This window comes from Anomalospiza imberbis, chromosome 3 (assembly GCF_031753505.1).
Source record: "Anomalospiza imberbis isolate Cuckoo-Finch-1a 21T00152 chromosome 3, ASM3175350v1, whole genome shotgun sequence".
Classification (NCBI taxonomy): Eukaryota; Metazoa; Chordata; class Aves; order Passeriformes; family Viduidae; genus Anomalospiza; species Anomalospiza imberbis.
This window is the reverse complement of record NC_089683.1, coordinates 92,842,196-92,869,318: the sequence shown is the minus strand read 5'-3', so window position 1 is coordinate 92,869,318 and position 27,123 is coordinate 92,842,196. Positions and strand designations below refer to the sequence as shown.

Here is a 27,123-nt window from a genome sequence, read left to right as displayed (position 1 = left end):
GACCAGAATGATTAGAGGTTCATGAAACAAACACAGCTATTCATAGCAGGGGAATGCAATTTTTTCTGAACCATTCCAGGATGAAGTGTGACACTGCCCAGCTCTTGGAGCACAGAGGAAGGGTCCTAGCACATGCCATCCCCAGAAGTGCAGGACTGAGTCTGGGGCTCTGAGTTCTGTTGAGGGCAGGGTATTGAGCTAAAGCTCAGCTGGATCTGAGCACAATTAAACCATTCCCTGACTGAAATTAGCTTGGAGCCTGGCCAAAACCAGCCTGCAATGCACCTTGTAAATCTACCTTCAGAAAGAGCTCTTCCTGGGGTATCATGTTGTGCAGAGGTTACGCCTTCTCTCCATCCCTTCTTCCAGGCCAAAGGGGAGTCTTGTGTGCCAGTAGGTTCCTTTAGACTAGAGTTTTCCCCAAAAGGGGCAGATTTTCTTTCAGAAGCAGATATTGGAAGTCCAAGGACAGCATGCAGAAAACCATTCATGCATATGACCAAAATTTTTATGTCAACAATGGCAACAAAAAAAGCTGTTATAAAAACCTTCAAACATCTTTCTCTCTGTCTCCTTTCCTCAAACAACCCACACTAAAACACATCAGGGCCTAGCACTGAGGATTTTGACCTGTAAGATTTAAATTTCATAAATTGTAGAGAAAGAAGGAGAACAGACAAAGGAAACAGAAGTGTCAGGAAAGGTATTATCAAGGAAAGCAAAATAATTTACTTGATTACAGACTTTTCAAATGATTTACAAATCTACTGGAAAGCAATAGACCTTTTGGCTTGTGACCTCCTGCTGTTTGTGACCTTACTGCTATTTGCTGTGATAAGTTTGAGTGAAAAGCTTTTGCTAAAAAGAATTTGAAATAATAATGAAACATCATTTCACCAGCAAAGATTTTATATATTGGAAGAGTCTTCATAGTTAAAAAATAACCTGGGCAAATCAGGCAGAGAGGTCTGTCTGTTCTTCACTGACACACATTAGCTGTTAGTGGGCTGTAGAGGTGTACATCAGGCTTTACACCCAGCTGCAGGATAACCAAAACAACCTTAATCAGAGATTACCCCAGATTCCTTTTGCAGAACAGGTAATAGATTTGTTAAATAGACTTGTTCAGATTTTTAATAATCTTTATTGTGGCTATACATCCCTGTATGCCTAGGAAGGACCATAGCCAGCTTAAAGTATCAGGGCTCACTGGGGGAATCTGCTTGATAGACAAACTCACTCCATACTCACTCCAGAGGATTGAAACAGACCTTTGTAATCCAACCGGAATAAATCTGGTCTAATTCCCTGAAAAATGAGAAAGACAAGGACTGCCAGGGGGTCAGGCAACCCTGGAGCTTAGACAATTTTACTTTTCAAATTTTGTGGGTTGACTCTACTTATTTATGAAGCTGAATTGCTAATTATGAAGCTGAAATTGCTAATAATTTTACTTTTCAAATTTTGTGGGTTGACTCTACTTATTTATGAAGCTGAATTGCTAATTATGAAGCTGAAATTGCTAATAATTTTACTTTTCAAATTTTGTGGGTTGACTCTACTTATTTATGAAGCTGAATTGCTAATAAAATTAATTAGAAGCATCATAAGTTGGCCATCCCAGGAGTATTTCTACTTGAAGCAGTCATTAATTATTCGGACTAGGATTGTCTGTCTTTTCTATTTATAGGCTGGCCATGGGTGACACTGACTGTTCTTGGATTCCTGTACTGCTATTCTCATGTTGGAATTGAATGGGAGCAGAAGTATGCTGCACATTAGGAATGACGCAAACAATTATTCTTAAGGCTTTTTCTACACTGGATATTCTATCTGCACAAGGGTGAGCCAGACCAAGTCTTCAGTCCATGTATTAAAACCAAAAGCTCATTTAATTGATTCTGGATTGCAAATCAGGAATTGAACTGCAGAAATACTGATCGGCTGCAGCAGGGGTGGGGAGAAATTATGAAGCATTTTGAATTATGTTATTTTTGTAAAACAGCATCTTTGTGACTGTGTGTACATTAGAAGCGTACATCTCGGAACAGGCATTTTATATATGTTGAGGGTTGTTTTCATGTTTTGCTGCCCATTTTGAGATATTGAAGAAAAAAAAAAAATTCTACCTTGGAGAATTCAAAAAGCCCAGTCTCTTACAGATGGTGTCCAGGGGCATGTAGGGCTATGCCCTGCACTTACACTACTCCATGAAGGGCATGATGCTCATCAGTCCTTCTTGACTGCTGCCTGATATAAACTAGAACATTTTGTATTCTCACTGACTGGAGTAGTTCTGCCTTAAACTACTTTTCCACCTACTGTAGCAATGCATGCTTTTTCTTTTTAATGTCTTCTTTTAAAAATTTGCCTTTAAAATAATACCTTTTTGGTAACCTTAGAAATGGTTTTGTTTCTTTAAAAATAGAGTGTAGGGAGGAAGGTCTTTTCTTAAGGAACACCTTTCTTTTTAAATCAAATATGCTTTTAAAGCTCCTTGGACTTTAAGTGCTCTCTGCCTTGTCTTAGAGCTAAAGCATTAAATACTACCTTTATTTTGGGGCTAATACCACCTTCAGACTGTTCAGTGTGCCTCCTGTATTGTTCTGTTACAAAAGGAGATATCTCCAGTCTGGTTTAATGGTAAATCTATCCAGTCTGCTTCATTGTCTGGTGTCCAAGCAATGAGCTCCTGCAATATATTGCAGACACCCTGGGAGGAACTTTTTAAGACCTTTAATAAAAAACAGAATGGTCCAATACAGTGGCACCAGATTAGCTGGAGTTCCATGTCCTTTGGCCACACAGACCTGTTAGAGCAGCATCTTTGCCCAAAGATTGTGTTGTCCAGAGCTGGGAAGGTCACGCCTGCAGGTGTCCAGGTTGCAGGAGTGCTTTGACACACGCTGTTTTCTAAGGGGAGACCCTTCCCCTGTCTGATACTATGGGTGTCTCCTACACTGTTCTGTTTCAAACTGATACTGAAGAGCAGCCAGAAGACCTTTAGTCTTTCTAAAGTTAGACATTCCCCCTAGGCATGGTCAAAAGGCCACAATTTCTGGAGTAGACTTCTTCCAAAAGCAGCTTCCTCCACCCAAAGCATGTCAAAACTTGTTCTGTGCCCCTGGCAGACATTTCAGCCTGTTGGGAATTAGTGTCCTACTGTCCATCACTCCTGCAACATAAGCCAAGTCTGATATAATTTATCCCTTCAATAAAAAATTAAAGTCCTGAGACAGGCTTCTGTTTATTGCCTGCATTTCTGATGTCTCTGCTGCTCACAACTATAGCAGCCTTCTTGTTACCCTCCATTCATTCCTGAAGAAATAAGGGCAGAGGCTTCAGCTCTCTATCCATCCAGAGAAAAGCCCATCTCTTGCTGTTTCAAAGCAGAAGCTCCAGCCTTTTATGTTAAGAGTCCCCAAACTCCCCCACCATGACAATGCCATGATTTCCCCTGGAAGCCATTTCTAGGAGACACCATGCCCTGTTGAAAATAACTTACCTTGAATGCTGCCTGGCCAAAGACATGGCTCCCCTGACTGACTGGATGATGATTGCAGGGATGCTCTCAGCCACAGAGTACATGGCTCTAAGCCTCTGAATTTTCTGAAAGGATCTGAGGTTGGCCTCCATTTTGGGGCAGCACTGAGCTAAGGGCAAGAATTTTCTCAGTCTTTGCTCAAACTTTGTAATTAAGTGGAATTAGCATTAGAGCAAAAAGTAATGAATCTGTTCTCCTTTCTTATTGATTACCATTATTACATGAACTGAGGTGCTACTGAGTGACTGGATTCCAATTTGTATGCATGCAAACCTTCCAGAACCGATATGGAAATGACCATGAAGGTCATCTAGAGCATGCTTATTTCTGAACTAAAATAGTTTTTTTTTTTTTCCAGTGCTTTATATATCTTTCATAATTTTGTATCTTTTTCTGTTTCTATAAATAAAGCTGAAATGCACTGTTGGCTTGAGAGCTGTGTTTTGGAAAACTATGGCCTTGTGTAAGAAAAATAAGTGCTCCACTGTTATGGGGAAACACTACTAAGCACTGGAAGCCTGCAGGGTGGGTGCAGTGCAGACTGGTCACTTTTATCCCTGTTGTGTACTGCATGGAACATGCCTTCCCTAATGGTGCAAGTTTAAAAAGCAAATTAGCCCTTTGTAGCTGGGTTAAGGAAAGACTTCAGCATGTGAAGTTTCTGAGAAGAGCAGCATGCACATAAAATGATGGTTCCCACTCACAAAGTTCCTTCTCAGTCCTGCTTATACAGCAGCTGTCAGCATGGGGCATGTTCAGTCAGACAACACACAGCTCTACACCTGAAGCACTTCAAACTTGCTGTTCAGTTACTCCTTCAGCTTGGAGACACATTCCTCAGCATGGCCCAAAAAGTGACTCTTCATGTGGCACCAGATGTAATTGTGTGGTAGCCCAAAGTGCCTTCCTCCAAGCGAGGCCTCTGTGACAGTCCTGGGCGGGGGGAGGAGTTTGCAGAGACTTGGAAGAGACTGCAGTAGCCATGCCACTTGCCAAAGGGAAAAAATAAGTGAGGGGTGTGTGAGAAAGAGACTTCCAAAAACTGAGAAAAGGCTAGAGGGGACAAGGACAGACATGGCTAAAATAAGACACTGGCCATTTTGCACCAAAGAGGAGCACTTCTAGCCAGGGTGAGGGAAGAGCAGACAATGACTACTGCTGCTGTGAGACCCTAAAAGTCACAAAAGTGCAATGAACAAAAGAAACCCCAAAGGTGCTGGCTCTGAAAATGAGCTGGACAGCTACACGATGGCTACTGACAACAAGAATTCACAAGTGATTTTGAAAAGCTGTGTAAGTGACTGGCAAGCATAATGTATAATGATATATGGCTGCAATGGTTACCACAAAGCTGTAGTAAAGTCTCTTACACACACACCACACACCCCCTGGCTCTAGCCCCTCCTTAGTTAACGGAGGCATCGTCATTACTAGGTAAGATTATACTAAGTGGCTCTTTCTTTAATTCTGCATTGATTAGAAGGTAAGCAAGGCTTTGCTCACCTATCTCTTTCACATCTGAGAGCTAAAAGCAGCTTAGTTGGAATATCCAGCTTACCACAAGTCAGAAGAAAAACAGCTTAACTGTGAAAACCTGCAGCAATTTTGTTCTTAATCACAGCAATAACGCAGGGCCTGTCCTTTCCCTTGCACACCCACCTAATTGCCTTCGTCACCACAAACTCTTGAGCTGGTCACAGTTTGCACTTGCTGAGGGAGGAGGCTCACCTTCCTCTGGCTAGGCAGCATGATTGTCCTCAAGGAGCTGTGAAGAGCAAGGAGATTGCTATGCATGGTCTGTCACAACTTCTCACTGTTCTTTATAGTTTCCCCCCTTCCATGAGTAGTGCAGCTCATTATTGCTTTCCAAAATAACTCCCAGCACACAGCCACTTGTTAGTCAAGGCATATATTTTAATCCAGCAGGGATAGCTGAATTACTGCTCAATGCAAAGCCTGTGTGGAGAATGCTGTGCCTGTTACACCTCGAGGAAGAGGGGAAATCTGCATTACAACAGATCATTTCTTGTATTATGGGACCTCTGAGAGCAACCCTCTCTGGTGGGTCCCCATGGATGCCCAGGGGTGTTCTGTGCACATGCACTGAATTCAACAGTCCAACCAGGAGGTGCCTGTGGAGCAGTCCCTCAGTTGCATGTAAAAGGAAGAAAAAATGAAGATAAGTTTGGTGTTTTTTAATTTTCTGCTTTATGCAAATGTGATCACATCCAACACAGGTCCTGCCAGAGCATCTGAGAATGAGTCCCAGCTGCCTGTGGCACCAGTCACCTACACCCAACCTACAGACGGCCAATGTGGCTCAGACATGCCCAGCCAAGGGGACACGCACTGGCAGCTCCATGCTTGAGAGGCTTTCACAGATGCCACCAATATCCAGGAGGACAGGAAAAGGAAAATTCTAATGGATGTGACACACTTTAGGCACTGCACAAGAGATGGAGCTGAAGGGTGTTAAGCCTTAACTTTGAGGCAGCCTCAGCACTGCTCCCTTTCGTTCCCACAAGCTTTAGGAACATAAGTGAACTGCTCCAAGTAAAAAAAGGTGTGTGCACTCTGTACCCAGTAGAGATAATGCCAGGATTAAAATTATGTTCAAAAATCTTCTCATTCCTTATGCTGGGAATCAAAAAGATCTGGGTGAGAACAAGTTAAGTTAACATCAGGATCTAACAGGCAAATCTGGACCACAAATTAGACTACACCACCTTTCTTAATATCCAGGGGCAGCTCAATATGTAAGTAGCCTTAGGTAGCTGCATATCAGCACCTTTCAGGAACAGAACAAATTAAATGGGCTTCCTGTGGCCTGTGCCTTCCCAGCGATGGTCAGCCTGCAGGTAAGAGAAATGCATTCTATCCACAGGGATTTAAGAAAAGCTTTATATATGGTTGGGTAGCTGAAGTGAATCATTGCAGACAGGTGCATCAGCCAGCCACTGAAAAATTAAAGTTTACTGAAGAAGTAGCACAGAAATATAACTTCAGTTATGACATGTGGCATTTAAATTGTATTGGCACTCCCTCTAGAGCTGATCTTTCTTGACAAAATTAATTAATTTTTATGGACCATAACATTTTCATCCCTGCACTAGCGTATTTGAGTTTCCAAAATTAGGTGACAAAAATAGAAGAACTGGAAATGATACTGGAAGACCAGAAACAGCTACACTGTTCATAAATTAATCAAAAGGCAAGTCAGGGAAAAAATTAGGTCCAGTTGATTTTTTTTTTTTAAGACTACTGCCAGAAGGGTTAAGGTTGCTTTAGGGGCTCAGGTATGTGGGAGGATTACCATATAGTAAGCCACAATTGAGAAATAAAAATAAGCATTTATGAGACAGTTCTTGAAGTGGTGGTATTGCTAATTTATAATTATGTGTTTCTTTTCTCTTGCGGTAATAGTTTTTTGCTGAGGTGGTAATTAATGATTAAATTATAGGCTAATAACTTGCATTTGGTCATATATTTGCTCCAGGCTACTTCAGTGACCTCTCCACTGCCTTTCCCCAGCACTTGGCATCCTGTCTCAAGGCTACCCTTGGATCCTACTCTGCTGACCCACACTTCACACACCAGTGCTGGTGCCCTCTGTCCAACCTTCATTCAGGTTGTTCCTCTCAAAGTTCCTCAGTTTGATCAAGTCCTGCCAAACATCACTTGGTAAAAAAAGGAGACCTACAAAGGGTCTGAAGATGTCCTGCTTGTCTTGAACAGTTATGCCAATAACCACTGACACCGTGAATAACTGCAAGTTGGGTATGAGGCCTGACACAGTTGTAAGGCTTTAAAAAGCACAATGGTCATTCAAAATAAAATAACACACTGCTTTTGGAGTACTTGGGGACTCTGAACTTGGCCACTCTTAGTTCATGCTGGTTGAGGAAACTTCTGTTTTAAGAAAAATTACATTTTCATACTAATAAGGTTTCCAAGCTAAATCTTTAAAACTTTAAGGCTGCTGGCAGTAACACAAGGGCACTCTCTGACACTGGTAGAGAGAACTGAGGCAGGGTAAAGTATCTCCTAGCTCCTTCCAGCAGGCAAATGGTGACTCAGAGGGCTGCAGCCCTTTAGAACCTCCAGCCAAAGGAACCCCTGGGCAGTCAGTCCCATTTGCCCTTGTGCCAGTGTTGTGCTTCCCTTTCCTGCTCCCTCCCTAATGTCTGCCCCCTTGATGTGTGTAACCTACAAATCCCCCCTCTCACACTTCATTTTCCAAGATTTTCCTTGGATGCTTATGTTACACACAGACAGATTTCCTCCATAACAGATTTTCCTGGGTAAAGGAAATGCAGCAGATTCAAGCTAGAAAGGCAGGTATCCAGGGCTGTGCTTCGACTGCATTATATGCTGCTTCCATTTGCTGTCATGACCTTAGACTCTTCTCCCCGGTGTACACTGAGGTCAGAGCAACCAGCCTGCAGCCTTTCAGCACACCTGGCCATAGCTGCTCTATTTGCTGCTCACAAATGAGAGGCACCCACCCCCATTTTACAGAGCTATTTACAATTTGTGTTGGCAGAATTGTAATTTCATGCAGTATTTCATGCACACTTCCTGTACACTTTCCTAAAAGATGCTTTTTCCAATTTAGCTTTCAGCTGAATGGCTTTACTTTGTATTCTTGTCTGTCCACTTCCACTGGCCAGGCTGCATGTGCACTGTTATCATTCTAAAGGAAAACAAATACTTTATTTTGACTTGGGGCTCCATATGGATTATCTTAGCTTCCCTTCCAGTACTCATGCTGAGAGTGTTCAATACGTTTTCCTGTTATCGTTGGTTCTTCTAAAATACCTTCTGCTTAACTGTAAAATGCACCAAAAAAGATTGCTGGAGAGCTTTGAAAGCAATCTATTTCTCCTCTCTAAGCCCTGCTTGCAGGGAGCCATTACTTGTTGAGCTGTCTGGGTCCCATTGCTGAGCACACAGTTGCTCCCAGGCTTAATAGTGCACTCCCTGTGCTACTGCTGCTTAGCATTTCTCCCCAGTGGCAGCCCCTGATAAAGAAGAGGGGAATCTCCCTTTTATAGAAAATCCACAAGTGTAACAGATATTCCAGCACAGTTTCTTTCTTCCCCCAGTTTTGTAAGCTGGGAGATTGGAAATGTGGAAGGAAATTCCAGTGCAAAAGCACAACCCCCTCAGATTTGCACATAGAAACTGCAGTGACATTAACAGGTGCTCTGTGCCCCACCCCCAGGTAGGAATTAACAGCAAAGCTCATATTTTCCCTCATCCATCTGAACAGAAACATCTTCAAGAAAACCTCTACAAGTGAGCAAAGCTTAAAAAGAGCCAAAACATCTTCAAGGTTTCTCAGACACTCCTGCCTTCATAAGTACTTAAAGTGAGGCTGCAGGGAGAAAGCTTCGGAATTGGTAATGATGGATGGAGCTGCCAAAGTTAAGCTTGTTTTAAACCTGCACCTGTGCCATGGGGTAACTTAAATTTGAATTTGGCTGTGCTACGTAAGGACTTGAACTTAATTAGGAAAGGGGAAGCAGGAATAGCAAAGGAAAGGGGAAAAAAAGCAAAAAGACAAGTCTTGAGCACATGTATTTTACAGATACAGCTGTGCATGAGCATCTTGATAGCTACTTCTGAGAGACTTCAGAATTTCACTTTCTCTAATGCCTTTTTTGGATTTCTCATAGGTTTTTACTCATCCTGTCTTTCAGGAACAGGACAGCTTAGTTCCCCCAGCTGCCACATACCAACAAAGAAGTTGTGGTGAATTAGAAAGAAAGAAGCATAGACTCGGTCTTCTAGGTGAAAAAGACTTGTATTGGCTGACATTCTTTATATGTGTGTTGCAATTAAACCCCTGACACCACCACCAGCAATAAATACCATAGCAACACAGCATTCTTCCCAGCATTTTCTGGTTGGAGCCACAGCCTTACTAACCAGCCTAACTCCTGGAGCAGAAGGCAAGCACAGAGAGCAGCTAATCAGCCAAGGTCTCCGCAGCACCGGGGCACAGCAGCTGCTTCCCACTGGGTGAGGGGCTCAGTGCTCTGCCCAGGCTTTGGTGGGGTCTCCTGAGCATTGCCCTGCACCAGGCACACGCTGAACAGGAATAGTTCTGATGTTTCCGCAGTGCTCTGGGAGCAAATAAAACCCATTGCTATGGCACACATGTGTGAGGGGGAGGGATTTGCTGCAGTTCAGCCCCACTGGCTCTCACAGCACAGAAGAGCTAGTTTATGCTGGTTGTCTTTACTCCATTGTAAAAAAAGCACCAGAGTGCTTCCAAGTTTAGCAAGGATACTAAAATGCACCACAGAGCAACTAAAGAGCCTCCATTACCAAATGTAGAACTTAAAACTGTGTAGGCAGCACTCACCTCCCCACAAGCCGATGCACTGCTGACTGTCCCCTGGAGCTCCTGCTGCTGCCCCAGGACTGCAGCACACCCCCTGGCAGGGGTCCCCAGCAGCTGCACACTAATTCATAACCAAACAGAAAAACCTGCAGCTATTTCTGAGAAAAATCAGAAGCCGCAGCACACTCCCTGTGCTTTAGAAGCCTTCTGTCCCTGCTGTGAATATGCTCCCAGGTGGAGGCAATGAGCAGCAGGGGCTGGTGCAGGTGGGCCCGAGGCTGCTCACAGCTGCTGGGGCGGCTGCTGCCCAGCTGAGCACAGGGCTGGCGGGCAGCGTGCAGAACACGAGCCTTTGCAATCTGGCTCATAAATCTGGACAAAAAGTGCTCTAGTTCATTACCTTTGGTTTGAAATGCTGTGGGGCTGCTGAGGGGAGAGAAACTCCGATGGGGAACATTGTGTGGCCAGCACTACCCCTCCTGCGCTCACTGAAGCTTGGAGCACTGCCAGAGAGGCTGCAAAGAATGCAGGAGCAAAGAAAATAATAAAGAATTCAGAAAATGAGCACAACAGCCTCTAGAGACCTCAAAAAAAAAAAAAAACAAACACCAAAATAAAACAAAAAACCAAGTGAAAGTACATGCCTTCACTATGGTAATTTTCCCTTTTCTAGTAAGTATAAGGACATTGTATAACATCATGCAAAAGAAAGCTGGATTTTCACGCTGGCCAGAAAAACAATGTGAGTGACAAGAGCTCCTGTCACACTACATACGACAGTGGATGCAGAAATGGTGTTAAAAATAGCTCCTCATTGTGCTCCTTGGCTGATCTCTGTACAGTTCCGCCCCAGCTCAGCAGTCTGAAAGTTTCTGCTTTATTGCTGTTCTTTTGGAGATGAGATTGACAATCCCATGGAGTGTCTTAGTACAGGTGACAGCCACATTCACCAGACCCTTGAGTGAGAGGATGGAGAATGAAGCACAAAAATGGCTGCAAAGCACACAGGGCCCAGGCTGACATCCTGGAAACTAAAACTTTGTATGGCTTCTGGCCTGCAAGAATGACTGCTGACTGTGATCCTGTCACATGTGTCCATCCTGATCCGAAAGCATCTCCCATTCCCATGACCTTTGGTTATCCTTTGCTGAGGTAGCTAACAAAATTATATTCATTGCTGCCTGTTGCAGCAGTGTCACTGCCAGGGGCTTCCTCTGTGGGGTTTGTCTTTGTGTAAATCCATGGTGAGGTCACTTTCTTCTGCAAGCAGATGACAGGAAAGCAGAAGGTTCTTTGATCTCGGGTTTCCATGAGTTTTGTAAAAGTTCTCAGATACTGCAGCGGTGAGCACAGTCTAAAACACAGACCAACTACAGACATGTGTACCTTCAGGACATGGATGATCATGTCAGACAGGTCACAGCCAGTCCTCTGGTGATCTCTTTTTGCTCAACAGATACCTGGGCTAGACTGAGGCCCACACCAAAGGACACCACCTGGGGTGTCAGGATATTTACTTTATAGAGCACCTGAGTTCACTTTACAGTGAGCCTGGAAATGTGAATCCCTTTGCACTGATACACACCAGAAAGAAATCTGAAAAAACAACCTGAGTCATTTACAACCAAAGCAATAATATCCCACTGCTCCACTGATAACACTTGAGATACAAACCAACAGCAACAAAACTGCTAGCCAGAAGTTCCAGAGAGTAATTTAAAACCACCTTGTTGATCTTATGAGCACATATTCAACACAGAGAAGAGCACACCAAAGCAATTGTAATGTATAAAATAGTTTATTACTATAATAAATAAAATTAAACTTCTTTTTTTACAAATATTATTTGTGCTTGTTTAAAAATGTTGACTAGGGATATCATTAATGGAGGTGGCTGCATTTGCATCTGAAACATTCCCAGACAGTGCGTATACATACATACATACACACACTGTCTATCTACTGGCAGCTGCTTTGCTGACCACAAAAATAGTATCTACTCATTCTCTGTTTCTAGTCATGCTTCATTGAACAAAGTGACAAATGCAAAGAAAAAGAACTGAGAGTATTTGGTGGATTTCTGAAAGGATAAAAACAAGTGAAGTACATTGAAAAGCGCCAAAGCAACTGCATTAACTGCATATCAATCAAGTGTCCATGCAGTGGTGGCTAAATATTGAAACGCAGACAGGTCTCCAACAGATGTACAAATATTGATTGTATGTAGGTACAATAATATTACACATTCATTGGAAAACTTGGTATTTCTTTATATAGCAGTTCATCCTGAAACAAGATTATTGAACTTCTTTCATCTATAGCTAAAATGATTCTTTTTCTATGTTAGTGGTCACAGATTTAGTGGGAAGAAGAAAAAAAACCCATGAGCCTTTCAGAACAGTTAGTGAAAACCCCGAACTGTTTTGTTAATATTAGGCATTTGGATCCAGTTACAGAGATGTTCTGGGATTACACATCAAATATGTTTACACAACACTCAACAATCAGCTTGAAACAAATTACAGTTGCAGGTAAATTCACATTAGCTTTGTTGATCTGTAAAAAAAGTCTCTGAAACACTTTTGCAATACGACAGGTTGGCTCCCTGATATACAAAAGTGTTTCAACAACAGCTATATCTCTTTGTTTTATGAGGGGAGAGGGCAATTGGAGTAATTAATTATCCTAATAAGAAGGCAATAAGTGGAGAAAGAAATGTGATTACCAGCAAGTGATTTCCATTAGATTTAGAAAGCTAATCAAAGTGCTTCATCTTTAGGCAACATTGTAAATACTACAGAACATTAAGAAGGAAGAAGAATGGAATCACAGTTTGAATTATATCACTTATGAAAGGGTCTTAAGGCTAAATGCTGGATATATCTTATTGCAAAAAAGCTTTATTTTTATTTAATTGTATCAATGCTTCCCACAACAATGTGGTCAAAATGATGTCAGATTGGAGGATACAGTATCTTACTGTGCCTCACCTCAAATTTCTGGAATTTCCCCTGCACGGGACTCTCTCTAAAAGATGTGTCTTGATGTATCACAAGTGCAGCTAAAACACAGACTTTGTTATTGCCAATACACCCACAGGAGACTATGTGGAAATGAAAAATTCAGTAGAAGATGCTTTTTACCACCTAACACCAGGACAAGAAAGCGGAGGTGCAGCAACCATGTGTTATGCTGCCCATGAGAAGAAGGATAGGCTCAGCACCTTTGAGACAGCCTCTGGTACCAGAAAAAAAAAAATCCATCTGTTCCACCATCTCTCTTGCAGGAAAAGCCATGAGAAACACTACCAGGGCAGCTTGGCTTCAGAAATACTGTGAGCAACAAACACACCAGCTTATGAGCCTTATCCCCACCAACTAGGATACAGCATTTTCCAATTTCACGTGGATTTCTCGTCCCTGACTATCGTGACCCTGACCAGATCTTCTCTTAGTCACACTATGTATCAGACTCACAGTATGAAGTTGAGGCCAGCTAGAAAAATCAAAAATCGTGGCCTTAAAAGTTCAACAGTTAACAAACAAGACACTAACAGGACACTCAGTGGATGTCTACTGGGAAGATTTAAGCTCCCTTCTTGGACTGGAATCAATGAGGAATGTGCTTTTACTTAACAGAAATGCAATCCATAGACTTATCTATACATAGATATTATATATATGTGTGTGTATGTACACGCATCTGCACAAGCGCAATCATACACATTGTTGTTTATATAGTAACAGCAAATTATGTAGTCAATTTTTTCACAGATTGGTTAAGAGTGATTGAAAATATATCACCAGATAGTCACAGTAAGTATCTTGTTCAGTTCATTAAAGGGAAGTGCTGTAGAAACAGAACATCGCCTTCGAAGCTGTTACACAGGGTGTTCGCTGGGGTTCAGGGCAGAACTGTGGAAGAGATTTAAAGGAAGAATGGTGTTTTCAAAAGTATATTTGTAATACCAGACAGAAGTAAATGTATCTGAACAAGGTAAGGTTGAGGGCTGGGGTTTGCTTTTTTAATCCTTTTTCATGTGCTGAATATTTGTATTCTTTGTAACCATTTAGACATGAACTTTCAGAAGTTCCCATTTGACGAAATAATACAGGCTCCTTCTCTCAACTACCTTCTTTTGGCTGAAATTTAATTGCACCATATTGTCAAAACAGAACACATCACCTCTTTTAGAATGATGCAGGTCATTTAGCAGGTTGTTAAATGGCAGAAGCACTATGCCAGAACAGTTAAAACTGAAGCTTTAGTTTTCGTTTTGGTTTTTTTCTTTATACTATCTACAAGCATTTGCTTGTGAAGGGGAAGAGTCTTATTTTCAGAGATCCTTCAGTTCTAAGCTGGGAAATAATTTAAGTGAAAAGCCTTAACCAACATGTAAAGACAAACAAGAGAAAAAGGAAAAGCTGACAAATAAAATCAAAGAACTATTAACAATTATGATGGGTCCACATGCCATCCAGCCATAGGCATCTGTCTGAGTGTAAGGCTCAGTGGAGAAAAACGGGTTTGTAACACAGGGGCTTTCAGCCACTCTTTAAAGGAAAAGTGCTGCATCAGCAGATCCTGAGCACCATAGCACAGGTCCACATTAGTCCGGGGTTCAAAGGAGTGGCATGGATTTGTTCATTTTTTAACCACTCAGTAGTCCAGGGAATCCAAACACCAAAACTCATCCTAGACAGTATTTTTTTTTTCAAATTCTCTTACAACAAATACAGGTTGCTGAGGGATGATGCACTCTCTTACGACCAGTCTTAGTGCCTGACAGTTCATAATAATGGGCTTAATCTCAGGTCTGACTGACACTGACTCCTGTCAGGGCTCGCCTGGAGCAGGACACCCTGAAGGTGTCATTGTAAGGAGCAAGCAGAGTTTCTCTGCCATTTCATGACCATAGCAAACTTAAATTTAGCCATAATCTTCAAAGACGTTAAGTTTTAAGTAGAATTCAGGTGTATGTTACAATCTTTGAGAGCTTTAAAAATAATAAATGTATTGATAGGCCATTGTTAAGAGCCTGAAAAAAGCCTTAGAAAAGGACTGGGTTCACCCAACCACTGTTATACAGGGTGCAGAGGAGTTTGGTATCATTCTGAGCATCAGGCTACACAAGGAGCATCTCCTGAAAATGGGGACTTGTCTGCCTTTGTTCACAGGCATGGGTAATTATTACAATTAGGGGGCTTCTGGGGCTGGTCCTGCTGGGATTCCAGGCTAGGCAATCAGCAACAGCAGAATAACCTTTAACATATCCCTGAGGGCACACAAAAATATCACTGAGAAACATCAATTCAGTATCAGAAACAAAGGGCCAGGTAGCCTGCAACTGCAAGTTTACTTTTAGGTTTGCACTGCAATTCTGGAGATACTAGGCACATACTTGGGAGGTTGTAAACATTTCCTCCCCCTGGGATAAGCTCAGGTCCATGTTTATCCAGTTGCAGGTAAATGGGTGACACTTTCACAAAGGACTTGCTAAGACTTTCAGCCTTTCAAAAATTTTATGAAGAAAAGTGTCATGAATATCATGCTGGTGAGGAATTTGCCTGGATTGGGAAACTGACTCCAAAGCAGTCTCTAAAAACTTGCTGGAATTTTTGGAAATCAATTACAAATTTTTGTGTATCAGTATACCTGGGGTTTACTTAGATAGTAGTTGTTGTTTAAGAAGACTAGAAATAAAAAAAAAAGCATGACTAAGTTTTTCACAGAAATTGTAGATGGATGGGTTTCTGTGGCAGCCATGCCATTGCTGTTGCAGGTAACTGCTGCCACTTACAGTGATTAAAGCACGAAACACAAACAGCATGGCTTTGGTCAGAGAGTGCCTTCCTCAGCACTGCAGGTCTGCAGTGAGCAACTGTAAAAGACACCAGGTACCACAGGAAAAACCTAAACATGGAACCAGAAATAAGTTAAGGAAGTAGCTTCTTGGTTTCAGAGCAACTCACCTCCCTGCTTGCCTTTTCTTGCGAAAGGGAAGAAGGTAACCTATAGATTTGAACCTGAGAGTTGTTCTCAGGAGTATTTCAATCCTTGGGTGTGAATTCACAGTCTGTGGGCACCTCCATACCAAACCAAGGAGTAAGACAATGAAAGCCAATCCTAAACCACCTGCCTCTGCACTTAGAAATGGTGGTGCTGCAATTGGAATAATTGTTATCTTTGAAAGCAAGGGAAGCTACTGCAGGAACAGGTACAAAAAACCACTCTTGACAGCAGGACCTGAGCTGGGAGCTTTGCACAGCACAGCCTCACCACTGTGCCAGTCATCAGTGGACGTCCCAACTCCCCAGGGATGTCTGACACTGTTCTGCATTGCACTGTGCAAGCATCAGGCTAGGAGAAATCATTAAAATTGATAGTGTTCCTTGCCTCTTCTGTACTTAACATGAACAAAAATCTCCCCCCAAAAACTCCTGTGTTTCTCTATAAATGACTTAGTACCAAGGAAAAAGAATGAGACTTAACACACACAGTGTTAAGACCTATTGCCATTAAAAATGAAAACCCCTTAAAGTGTGCTATGGTACCATACTTCTGAGATCTAAGCTACTGTTAAGGAGTGAACATACCAGATCAGTGGAGTGAATGTGTTGTGAATATACACCTGCATCCCAAGGTGAGAACACAAGTCATGATACCATGTATGCTACCCTGTATGAAAAATGAAGAATAGTTTTGGTAAAGTGCTTCAATCTTCCTCTGAAAAAAGTTATGAAAATAGAAGTTTTGGAAACATCTCCTTCTTTAAGAAGCAGATCTCTTTGTTTCCTTGCTACAATAGCACTTGCATACTAGTAAGCACTGTATTTCTGCCTCTACTATCCATTTGCTTCCAAGCTAGATTAGATCAGGAACAATGCATCTGGATGTAGAGGAAAATGGCACCATCTAAAAATGTTAAAAATTCTGTGAAAGCCTTTGGCTTCAATGAACATTATCAAAACAGAAACTTCTGAATAATAATTTAACAAGAATTAAAAGAGCAGATTCATAGCAGAACAGGACATAAATGCCACAGTATATTTTCATCAGGAGGCAAATCTGCAGGAGTTATTAGTGATGTTTCAAATATGTTGTGCCGAGGGCTGCTCTCAGGTACACTGCACACCTAACCCTCCAGCAGCTGGAGCTGGAGGCAAAAGTATCAAATATTGAAAGACATCTGAGACAGAAGAGAAGTTTTTGAAAAAACATAAAAAGGTTTGAAAAAAACATATCCTTGATTCACTGAATGACTGTGGAAGATCCCATTTATTGATAGATCTGAAATTCTGTGGCTATTTTTGAAGATGTTGCCAAATGTAATTGTTTTAGCAATATGTCAGTTTGATATTAAAAAGTACAATATTTTTGTCATCTTAGTAGCCCTTCCTTGACTACCCAAAAGAAACTTCAGCACACAATGAAATACAGTCTTATACTGCTCCTTACATTATTACAGCTTTATGAAAATATACTGTGACATCCAATGTGCTGTAGAGGTGACCGAGACAGTGACAGCAGCAACAAAACAAAAAAACAAACAACCCACCAAACACTGAAAATATAAGCACCCTGGCAAATGCTTATTCATATAGGCATAATCCGAGCTAAGGACATAAGGCATGCTCCAAAAACCTCAGAGATCACCTGGGGCTCACAAGGATGGCTACTGCTGTCAGAATTCTTATTCCAACATCCCGAGGGAGAGAAGGGAGCTGGGGGGGAATGAGGACAAAGGGAGGAAAGAAAAACTTTAGAAACTGTACCCTTGCTGTCAAAAAGGCTTCAAAGTCAGCTGCCATCTTGACATGAGGTTGCAGTTCCTGTTACCATACCTTTTTAGACAGAGGGAACATGCTTAGTGAACGGGTCCCTCACTTGTTTTCAAGAAAGGTTAAATGTAAAGTGTTAGGGGGCTGTTTCTTTGTTTGTTGGTTTGTTTGTTTTTAAAAAGAAACACCTCAGCTAGCTCCAAACACGTCTTTTTCTGATTCTGGAGACTGGGGCCTTGATATTTCAAACAATTCCTGTGGTGACTGGGAGCTTCTTCTTGAGGTCAATATCCTAAGTATCTCAGCAAGCTGGTTTTCTATATTGGTCATTTTTGTGTTTAAAGCCTTGATGTCCTCTTTCAACTCATGTTTCACTTCTAGCATGGTGGCCTGAAGAGTCTGTTCTGGGATGGGATAAAAGGAATGCTTGACCTCGGTGAGGACTGGGCTGTGGTCCTGCGGGCTTCTCGTCTCCCCAGCGTTATCCAAGCGCAAGTCACTTTTTGTAATGCCACTGTCACAAGAGTCTGTCTTCTTCAGGGTAGCTTCTCCTGAAGCTTTAGTTCTCTCAGGTAAAGTCTCCATGGACTCTGCTTTAGAGACCTTGTTCCAGTCTTCACCTTTCCCACAGGCTTCCTTAAACTTGGCCCAGCCTTTCCGCCGGGGGTAGTCCCCTGACGCCTTACACACCGCGTGGTCCGATGGCGGGGCCTGCAGCTTGGCCTGGTCAGAGGCCCCGGAGGTGGAGGCAGGCTGGTAGGACACGGGGGTCGCCGGGCTCTCCCGAACAGTCACAACACTGGCCTTGACCACTGCGCGAGTAGAGGATTGCTCCCCGACAGCGTTGCCCTTTTCCACATCCAGGTCGTCCGGATCTCGGCCCCTCTCCGCTGCAAGCCGCGCTTCCTTCTGCTGCCTGAACCTTTGGAACAGCCGCCGGACCGGGTGGTCCGGAGGTAAGATCAGAGGTGCTTCGTTCTTCCTCTTCATCCTCTCCTCTTCTTCCCGCTTGACGTCGCTGATTTTCCGGAACACAATCTACAGGGGGAAAGAGATTTCACTCTGTGAGTAACTGCACATTTGTTAAGGGGGAAAAGTTGGAGAAAGAATTATTTGAAAGAGTCTATTTTAACTGAGAAGTGCACGACCTCTGCACATTTATAGCAGCATTTTCAAATGCCTTATGTTGTGTGGAATATGGTTTATTTCATTATTTAAGAGCAGACACTATCTGTCTTATAACACCAGAAAGAAAAAAAAAAAAAAAAAAAAACAGAAGAAAAATACTTCTCCAGCTCTGACAGGTAATGCCATTGTAAATATAATGATCACAGGAAGATACTTGTTCTATTTTGTGTTAAAAAGTGACTTCTTGTATTAGTTTTCCTGACTCTATGGTTTAGCACCAAATTTCTAATGTTACAGAGCCATTCCCATCAGTCTCATCTCAGAGCTCACTCACTGCAAATGATCTGATACTATTTTAGTGCAGCTTGTCCACTCATGATGCCAGTACAGCAGAGACTACTCTGGTCTCTTCAACAGTAGTTTGCAAAGTGCTTCTTGCCCTTCCTTCCTCCCACATATTCTTCTAGAAGCAACATGCAGTTTAAGGATGCAAAGCTTGAGTCAGTCCCAAAGCCAGGGGCACAAAGACAATGGGAGATGAGCTTGGCAAGACATGGGGAAGCATGGCTTGATTACCTCAGAAGCTTGCAGAGCTTCATGTCTTAATTTATCTTTTTATTTCTATGCAAAAGAGAGCATTTTTTGCATAAAGAAGCATTAATTTTCCATCTATCCTCCTAATTATATCTTCCTGAGCCTCTAAGGCTAAGTGATCTCTATAGGAGCAGCCCAAGGATCCCACAGTACTGAAAAAAGCCTCACAGTGTCCCAACCTGTAGCCAGGCAAGGTTTCTTCCTTGCATGTGATAGAAATACATTCCCTTCAAAAACTCTGTGCATTTTACATTAGTATTGGTATTTTCCAAGCCAACCCAAAAACTCCACTCTGGCACTAACGAAGAACCAGTAAGTAGCCTTGTTTGAAAATGAGAGGTCCCCAAACTGGAGTTTGCAATACAGAGGGTAAAAGATGCAGCCTACAGCTTCTACTGAACACTGATCCCTAATCCCTTTAGCTGCTTTTGGGAAAATCCACTTAAAGACCTTACACTTCAATACAGAAATAATTTTGAGATTAAAATCATTATTAGGAAACTGTAAATAAACCCATCCCTCTGTTGCAGACAAATTTAAATTAAACTAAAGTTAATAAGCACTTATTCACTGGCACACAAAAAATTAATGTTTCTCCAGACTCCAATGCTTCTTGACAGTTTTGTCATTGTGGAGCAGGGAAAAAAACATCTTAACAGTGCATCTTTGGAAGGAAGAAGTTGTCAGACTTGGCAGCATTTCCTAAATACAAAAGAAAAAAATTAGCAGGAAGGATATTTTATTTCCAAGCTGTAATTAGGAAACTAAATATGAGATAAGAATAAGAAAACAGGGCACTTGACAGTCTTTTTTTTCTTCCCTCCAGGAAACTGAGCTCAGTAGAAGGTGGACAAAGCAGTGTAATCCTTAGAAGTGAAAGAATAGGACTCACTGGGAAGGGAATTCAATGCAATCCTGCAGGCTAATGACTTCCCACACACTGGCAGTTTCCCACTTTACCTGAGGGATGAGTGCCAACCCAGTGTTAGGGCATCTGCCCCTCTCGCTCTGCTGGAGCCAAGTGATGCCAAGCAGGGTCACAGGGGGTCACTCCAGCAGCATCCCAAGGTTGGCTCTGGGGGAACAAAGCCCCAGCAAACCAAGGCAGCTACCTGACCAAGCCAGGTCAATTTGTCCCTGCAAATTTCTGTGTCCCCAAGCCTTCCCTCTCCTGGAGTTGGTACGTTAGGTGTGGACATCCACATCTGTGCCAGAGGTAGCTAACAGGGCTCACTTTGTACATGAGCATGTTGTCTTGGTCTGACCTACGGATCAGGACTTGCCTTAAATGCTCAGAAGGGATATATGACTGAGTGGTGCAGTGGTCACACTCACAGGGATCATCAGGGAAGGCTTTTCAGACCCAGAGGCCAGGATGCTTTGCAGAGTCAGTGTATGAGCCAATCCCTGTTCGACACAGCCCAATCATCACTTGTCTGGAAAGCACTGGAGCACTTCTCTCTATTTAATGACTGGTTTTTGCATCATAAATGCCTAAGTTATGTGACAGAAGCTGTCTCTGCTACAGAACCATGCAGGAAAGACAGCAATGAGCAAGTCTTAAGCAATCAATCCTATATTAACAGCATGGCCCAATCTATATTAGCCCTAGCCACTGCACCTCAAGCAGTTAGTAGCATGATCTCCATGGTGGAGGACAAAATAAATCCACCAGCAAATGCAGAAAGGTCAGCACTGACGGACAAGCTGTTGGCAGCACTTAACCACTCACAGCCCCCACTCCTCTCCATGGCACTGCCTCGGTGAGCCCTCCTTGTGGATGCCAGACACACCTGGCCATGGAAGAGCTGCCATCAGCCTTCCCACTGTGTGGTGGTCAGCCTAAGAGACCCAAACACACCTTCACTACTTTGCCTTCAGGAGATCCCACTGCAGCAGGAACAGAAGCGTACATAGAAGGAGATGTATAAACCTTGCCTTTGCCATGGGTACTGCTACCACGCTAATGAGACCCCTGATTTCCATTTTCCACAAGCTTACACCAGCTCCAAGGGAAACACACCAGGGCAGCTGCCACTGCATGAATGCAGAAATGCAGCCCTTGGGTCTCCCACCCTGCTTGACATCTTCTACAGATATGCATTTATGTGACAAGCTGTGCTCATGCGGTGCAAGTCAAACAAACGCACATTTGCCAGGGGACATCTCTCCAACTCTTGGGCTGGCTCCTGTTAGCTGACTCCTGAGACACTGGAGAAACAGCTGTCAGAGACCAGCTTCTCTTTGGGAAGCTCAGACAAAGCTGTCACTTGTCTCCTTTTTTGCAAGTTCCCCAATGCCGTATTTTCTCCAGACAGCTCCATATTTATGTAGTAAGCAAAAATATTATAGCTATGCAAAACTCAGCAGTAATTGAAAATGCTTTAATTAACTCCATTTTGGATTTTTCTTCTGCCTTTCTTAAGATTAAATGCAAGTCCTTATAAATAAAAATACGCATTACTTTAAAATGGACTCTTTTCTTACAAATGCCAAGGAAAACACCATTTTCAAGTGGTTTATCTTCAGCAGCAGCCAAGTTATTCAGAAAATCTGGTTGGTATGCCAATGGATGTACACCTGCTCCCACAAGCAGTAAGAGTACAAAGGAAAAGAAAATAGATTGCTATAAGGAAGAGAAGTCTGGACCTACACAGAAATTTTCATATGGAATTTGATAGGACTACAAATACGGACCTGAATCAAAGTTAAAACCCAAAATATTGTGCCAAAGATCCCAAGATAGTTTTTAGAACAGTCCCTCTTTATCTCTTTCTCCAAGCATTCATGTCTGTCTGGGAAGGGACAGAGCTTTATACCCCTAAAATCTCCTAGCTTGTGTATCGTACACTGCTCAAACACAGGGAACTTCACAAGTTATGCAGTTCTCCAAACACTGCACTCCTCAAGACCTAAGCACACAAGTCCCACAGAAAAAACCTAGTGGGAGCGTTGTTTTAACAGTATGTCAAAACCAAAAGATGGAAAAGAGCTTGAATTGAGATGAAATAACATGAAATTTTAACACCAGGCCTAAAGCTGCATATTTCATACCTCCAATCTCAAATCTCATTTCATAATTCTGCTTTTATTAAAAAGGTGCTGAATCTTGTACCTTCACAGGGAAGCTGCCCAAGCTGCCAGAAGTTGGAGTATTGTGGAGGTACCAGCTTAGATTTGCCAAAACCTTTTGAAAAAATAGCCCTGTTAGGCACAGATTCTTGCAATTGTATGAACATTCAACCAAGGAATGCAGTGATGATGACTCAATAATAATCTCATTTTTTGGAAAATGCACTCAGAGACAAGTGGAGAAATGCACTGACACATTCTAGTGCACTCCTGCTCCCCTATGTCCCTACAGATCTACTACAGAATGCTCTCTGTGCATGACTCCTATTCAAGAAGGAAAGACAGGATTACACCAAGCACTTATCCCTTTCCTCAGTATTACCTAGTTGTGAAGTCTTAAGTGACTTTGGGTAAAAACTCTGCCTCTTTTGAATCATCATAGAATTTTCAAATTGTATTTCTAGAATAAATGTTTTTACATAGTAAAGTCAAAGTATTTAAAAAATGAGGAAGGCATAATCGAATACTTGGTTGCCAAATGTGGAGTGCCCAGCACTGAAACCCAAGCATCATCTAAATAACAGAGCATGGACATTATTTGTGAATATGACTTTCATAATTTCTTTATGATAAGACCAGGAGAACAGATGGCAATATGACCCCCAGGCATAAGACAGGCCATAGGATTGCTCTGAAGGGGCCTTCCCTGAGAGGAATCTTGTTGCCACTAGATTGAATCTTTTAGAAAAACACCCAGTTTGATGGCAATAAAGAATCCATCATGACATCTAGATGAAACATTGCTTCAGTTTTTGATTCAAGGCTAAGTTTCATAGAATAATAGAATCATAGAATGGTTTGGGTTGGAAGGGACCTTAAAGATCATCTAGTTCCCATCTCTCTGATGTGGGCAGAGACAGCTTCCACTAGACCAGGTTGCTTAGAGCTCCAGCCAACCTGGCCTTGAATGCTTCCAAGAATGGGGCATCCACAACTTCTCTGGAAACCCTCACAGTGAAGATTTTTTTCCTATTATCTAACCTAAACAGACTCTCTCTCAGTTTGAATCCATTCCCCCTTGTCCTGTCACTACATGCTCTTGTAAGTAGTCTCCACCATTCTTGTAGGCTCCCTTCAGGTACTGGCAGGCTACAATTAGGTTACCCCAAATTTTCTCTTCTCCAGGCTGAATAATCCCACTTCTCTCAGCCTTTCCTCATGGATGAGGTGCTCTACTATGTTGTTCACTGTCAGTAGTTGTTCTTGTCATGAACAGCCCACTGTTGGTTGCTCAAAAACCCCACCAGAATGGTGCTGCCTGCCAAGTCATGTTCTTTGCCTTTCCTCACATTGCCAGAAAGGTAATCAACAGAAGGGCAAGGCAGGAATGATGTATTAGCAACCAGATTTTGGACTTGCGTGCCACTGCATGAGACAGTCTTAAAGATCAGGGGATCCTACATTTAGGCATATTGTGAATGTATTGAAAACCTTACCCTGACAAAAGCTGATAGAGATCTGCCTGCACCTGCAATAAAAGGATCTTTTCGTCTTGTGCAAAAACATCCGAGTTTTTTTTTCAACTCTGATTTGTAAGGACTGATCCAAGGCCCACAGGAATAGATAGAAGTACGGATTTCATTATGTTTTGAATCAGACTGTCATAATGGAGTTACAATTATGAGGCTTCTAGCCACAAAGCTGCTGCTATTATTAGCTCTGCCAGCTTCCCTTCTTTCCACCTCTACAGCATGCACAAATAGTGCAAGATTTGGCAGATCTTCCTCAGCATAACAGCAAGTAGCATGGCATTTTTCTCTGGTGCTTAATAATTCTCTTTCATATATACAGAAACATTCCCAGAGTCTGGAAGTGCCAAATATCATAAACAATTAAAAGCTTAAAATTACTTCATACAGTGCTCACAGAAAATGAACTTAAGTGTGAGGAGAACAATCATGAAAAGGCATTCATTGTTACGCAGTCCATCTAGGATCTGCCAAGAACTGATGAAAATATCTTCAGGCTGATGTTAGTCCAACGAAAATTGGATCCAATCTTTCTTCCTTTTTTATTTATTTCTTTTTAAGAAGCAAAAGGGGAGGAAGAATGGAAAGAGGCAGAAGGCTCAACAATAAAAATGCTTTTGACACTGATGTTAAAGAAACCAAAGCTGCACGTGATCAACATAGAGTGTGATGATGAGGAATCCCTATAGCAATGTATTAGCAGGTGTCAGAGCAAAATGAGCCTGTGTCTTTTGCAATTATATGGGATGGCTTGTCAGAAATGAGGAAATCACTGGTCCTACCTTCTTATTAAATACAGGATCAAGAGAATATGCAATAATGTTGCAAATGTCATTTAAGTTCTCTCTAGCTTTGCTGTCTATAACAGCAGAATTTCATTTCTGCTTCTGAAGAGGAATGAGTATCTCTCCAGCTAAGGCCACATCCCTTCTGGGCACTCTCAAATATTTCTAGTTTTGATTAATTATCTGAAAATTCAAAGCAAACTAAGACTCAGAAGGTCCTGGCAGTGGGGCTGTACAGGAGTGCTGGTACCAGGGGCGCTGGTGTCAGCAAGCCTCAGGGATCCCTGGGAGACACAAAGCCCAAGAGCCAACATGTGGATGGGCACAGCACTTTGTGGTGTGGGGTGTCATCACCCTGCCCTTCAGACAGAGCAGTACCCATTTACTTTTCAAAAACCAGACTTCTGTGCACTTCATTAACAGACAAGTGCTTGGAAGAGACACAACTTCATCATTTCATGAGCATGCAGGCTACCCAGATGGATAGGGGAAACAAGCGTTTCAGTCTTCACAGAACAACATCTGGGCTAAATGTTACTGTCATGAGCACTATCGGCTTCAACAGTGCTGAAGTTCTTCTCTGTGACAGCCTGCTTTGTAGCCTGATTACAAATTCTAGAAATATCAACTCAAATATTAGTGTTTAATCGTGTCACTATTACTTATTTAGAAGTTCTGCACAACTCAAGGCTCTACTCCTCTATGTCAAACTCCTCATTCTAATTCAGGTTTACAGGCTGTGCTAGAGTTGAGTGAAAAGGGAAAAGCTTTTACTAAAATACTACTGAAAACAAGACAGAATTATGTCTAAAGCAATTAGTGGAAATAATAAAAGCCCTCTGCCTGATCTGCAACAAACTCCCTAGCAGGTTTCAAGGCATTAAGAGATGTCTCTTCCCCAAAACAGACTCCAAAACACTGTCAACAGTAAACTTAGACAACTGCACAACTAAGAACTATTGTGGTTTGAATAGACACAATTACAGCACATTATAGCTCATTTAGCAACCTCCTTCACTAATATAGAAAGAATGCAAGAGAAACAGGGAAAAAGAAACCATTGAAATACATACATTGCTAAATATCTACTAGAACTTCATTATTCTGAGATGAAAAGTAGCTGTCACAAGCAAATACTTAATGTGCAAGCAAGAGCTTAGGGAAATTATGCCAGATCTGAGTGGTGGAATGTTATACCCCCTGAGAACCACTATGTCCATCAAAGTGTGGAATGCTCTGTAGGACCTTCTTGTTTCTAGTAAATGAGGAAAAAAATAATGTTTATGGGTTTTGACAGCCAAGTGTCAGCAGTTTCCAGCAGCTGCTCCTATAAAATACTATTTTCATGTTTGTTTGGGGGGTCTTTTTGCATTGTTTTAGTTTTTTTTTAATCTTCTTTTTTAGCACATGGGGTGCTTTTCTAGCTGTGGGCAGACATCAGACATGCTAACAATTCATGTAGTGTCATTTTTTATTCCAGATTAACATACTACCTGCATTCTTGGGCAGACAACACCATCTCGAAAACAGCTTTAAGGAGAGCCCAAGGCACAGCAGGAACTTACCTCTCTGTCACCTAAATTACAACAACTACAAAATGTCATATAATCTGTACAACATGCCTTTTCAGGACTCAGAGTCTGTTTCTCCAAGCTCCCTGTGGCTTGCTGCCATTTACTAAGTGTTTTCTGGAAGAAACCAGGCAATTTGTGAGAGTCAAGGATTTGGGATTTTTTTCCCATCTCTAACTCAGACACAATTTCACTTGGTATCTGAAATGGATGCAGAGGTCATAGAGCTGAGAAAAGGAATTATATGTTGAGGGAATAGTTAAATTGTATAGTTTGCTTTCTGTGATTACATTTTGGATACTAGCTTGCCATAAAGATAATTTCCTCTTAGCTTGTGTCTTCATTCACTTGTTTTTCCTTCTGCTTTCACTTACCTGCTTTCTGTCATTAGGCTTGCAGTGATTGACAGGTATTTTACTTTCCAAGAGAGGAATCAAATGCATTTTCAAATGTATTCAAATTAATCAGAGCTTACCAAGAGCTTACGAGTCATTCAGCTACCTTTGAATGCCCACTCACAAACCAATCCACACAAATACAATGCTCTGTGTTCCCAAAGCACAAGTGTTATGCAGCTCTTGAAATTATAAATTGAGAATTACACTCAGATGAAAGTTGCCTGCATAAATTGCCTAAGGTAACATGAACTCTCTTTTATGTGTCTCTCTCTAAATTGACAGGCCTAAAGTTCAGCTATAATATTGAAGAAAAGCAAACTAACCTGCAGCCCAGCACAGAAAGAGAATAAATCTTCTACCCAAGTAGGTGGC

At 42.0% G+C, this 27,123-nt stretch overlaps 2 protein-coding genes and 1 long non-coding RNA gene across 10 annotated transcripts in view; 1 reads left to right on the top strand and 2 right to left on the bottom strand.

The window, feature by feature from the left end:
* The window catches only part of HHAT (hedgehog acyltransferase), a 172,599-nt gene extending 170,183 nt beyond the window's left edge, over positions 1-2,416 (top strand). For both annotated transcript variants that reach the window (XM_068185783.1, XM_068185784.1), the window contains one exon: positions 1,691-2,416. In XM_068185783.1, the coding sequence (XP_068041884.1) occupies positions 1,691-1,782 (92 nt within the window). In that variant the 3' untranslated portion in view covers positions 1,783-2,416. The remainder of the gene's footprint in view (positions 1-1,690) is intronic.
* On the bottom strand, positions 2,116-5,308 carry LOC137471430 (uncharacterized). The gene is made up of 2 exons (XR_010997608.1): positions 5,204-5,308; positions 2,116-3,653 (listed from the first exon to the last, which is right to left on the bottom strand). It is a non-coding gene; the product is annotated as an uncharacterized lncRNA (long non-coding RNA).
* Positions 5,309-11,670: 6,362 nt separating this feature from the next.
* Positions 11,671-27,123, bottom strand: part of KCNH1 (potassium voltage-gated channel subfamily H member 1) — a 176,311-nt gene continuing 160,858 nt past the window's right edge. For 4 of the 7 annotated variants that reach the window (XM_068185777.1, XM_068185778.1, XM_068185779.1 and 1 more), the window contains one exon: positions 11,671-18,712. In XM_068185777.1, the coding sequence (XP_068041878.1) occupies positions 17,864-18,712 (849 nt within the window). In that variant the 3' untranslated portion in view covers positions 11,671-17,863. The remainder of the gene's footprint in view (positions 18,713-27,123) is intronic. The other 3 variants (XR_010997606.1, XR_010997605.1, XR_010997607.1) reach the window with 3 other exon arrangements.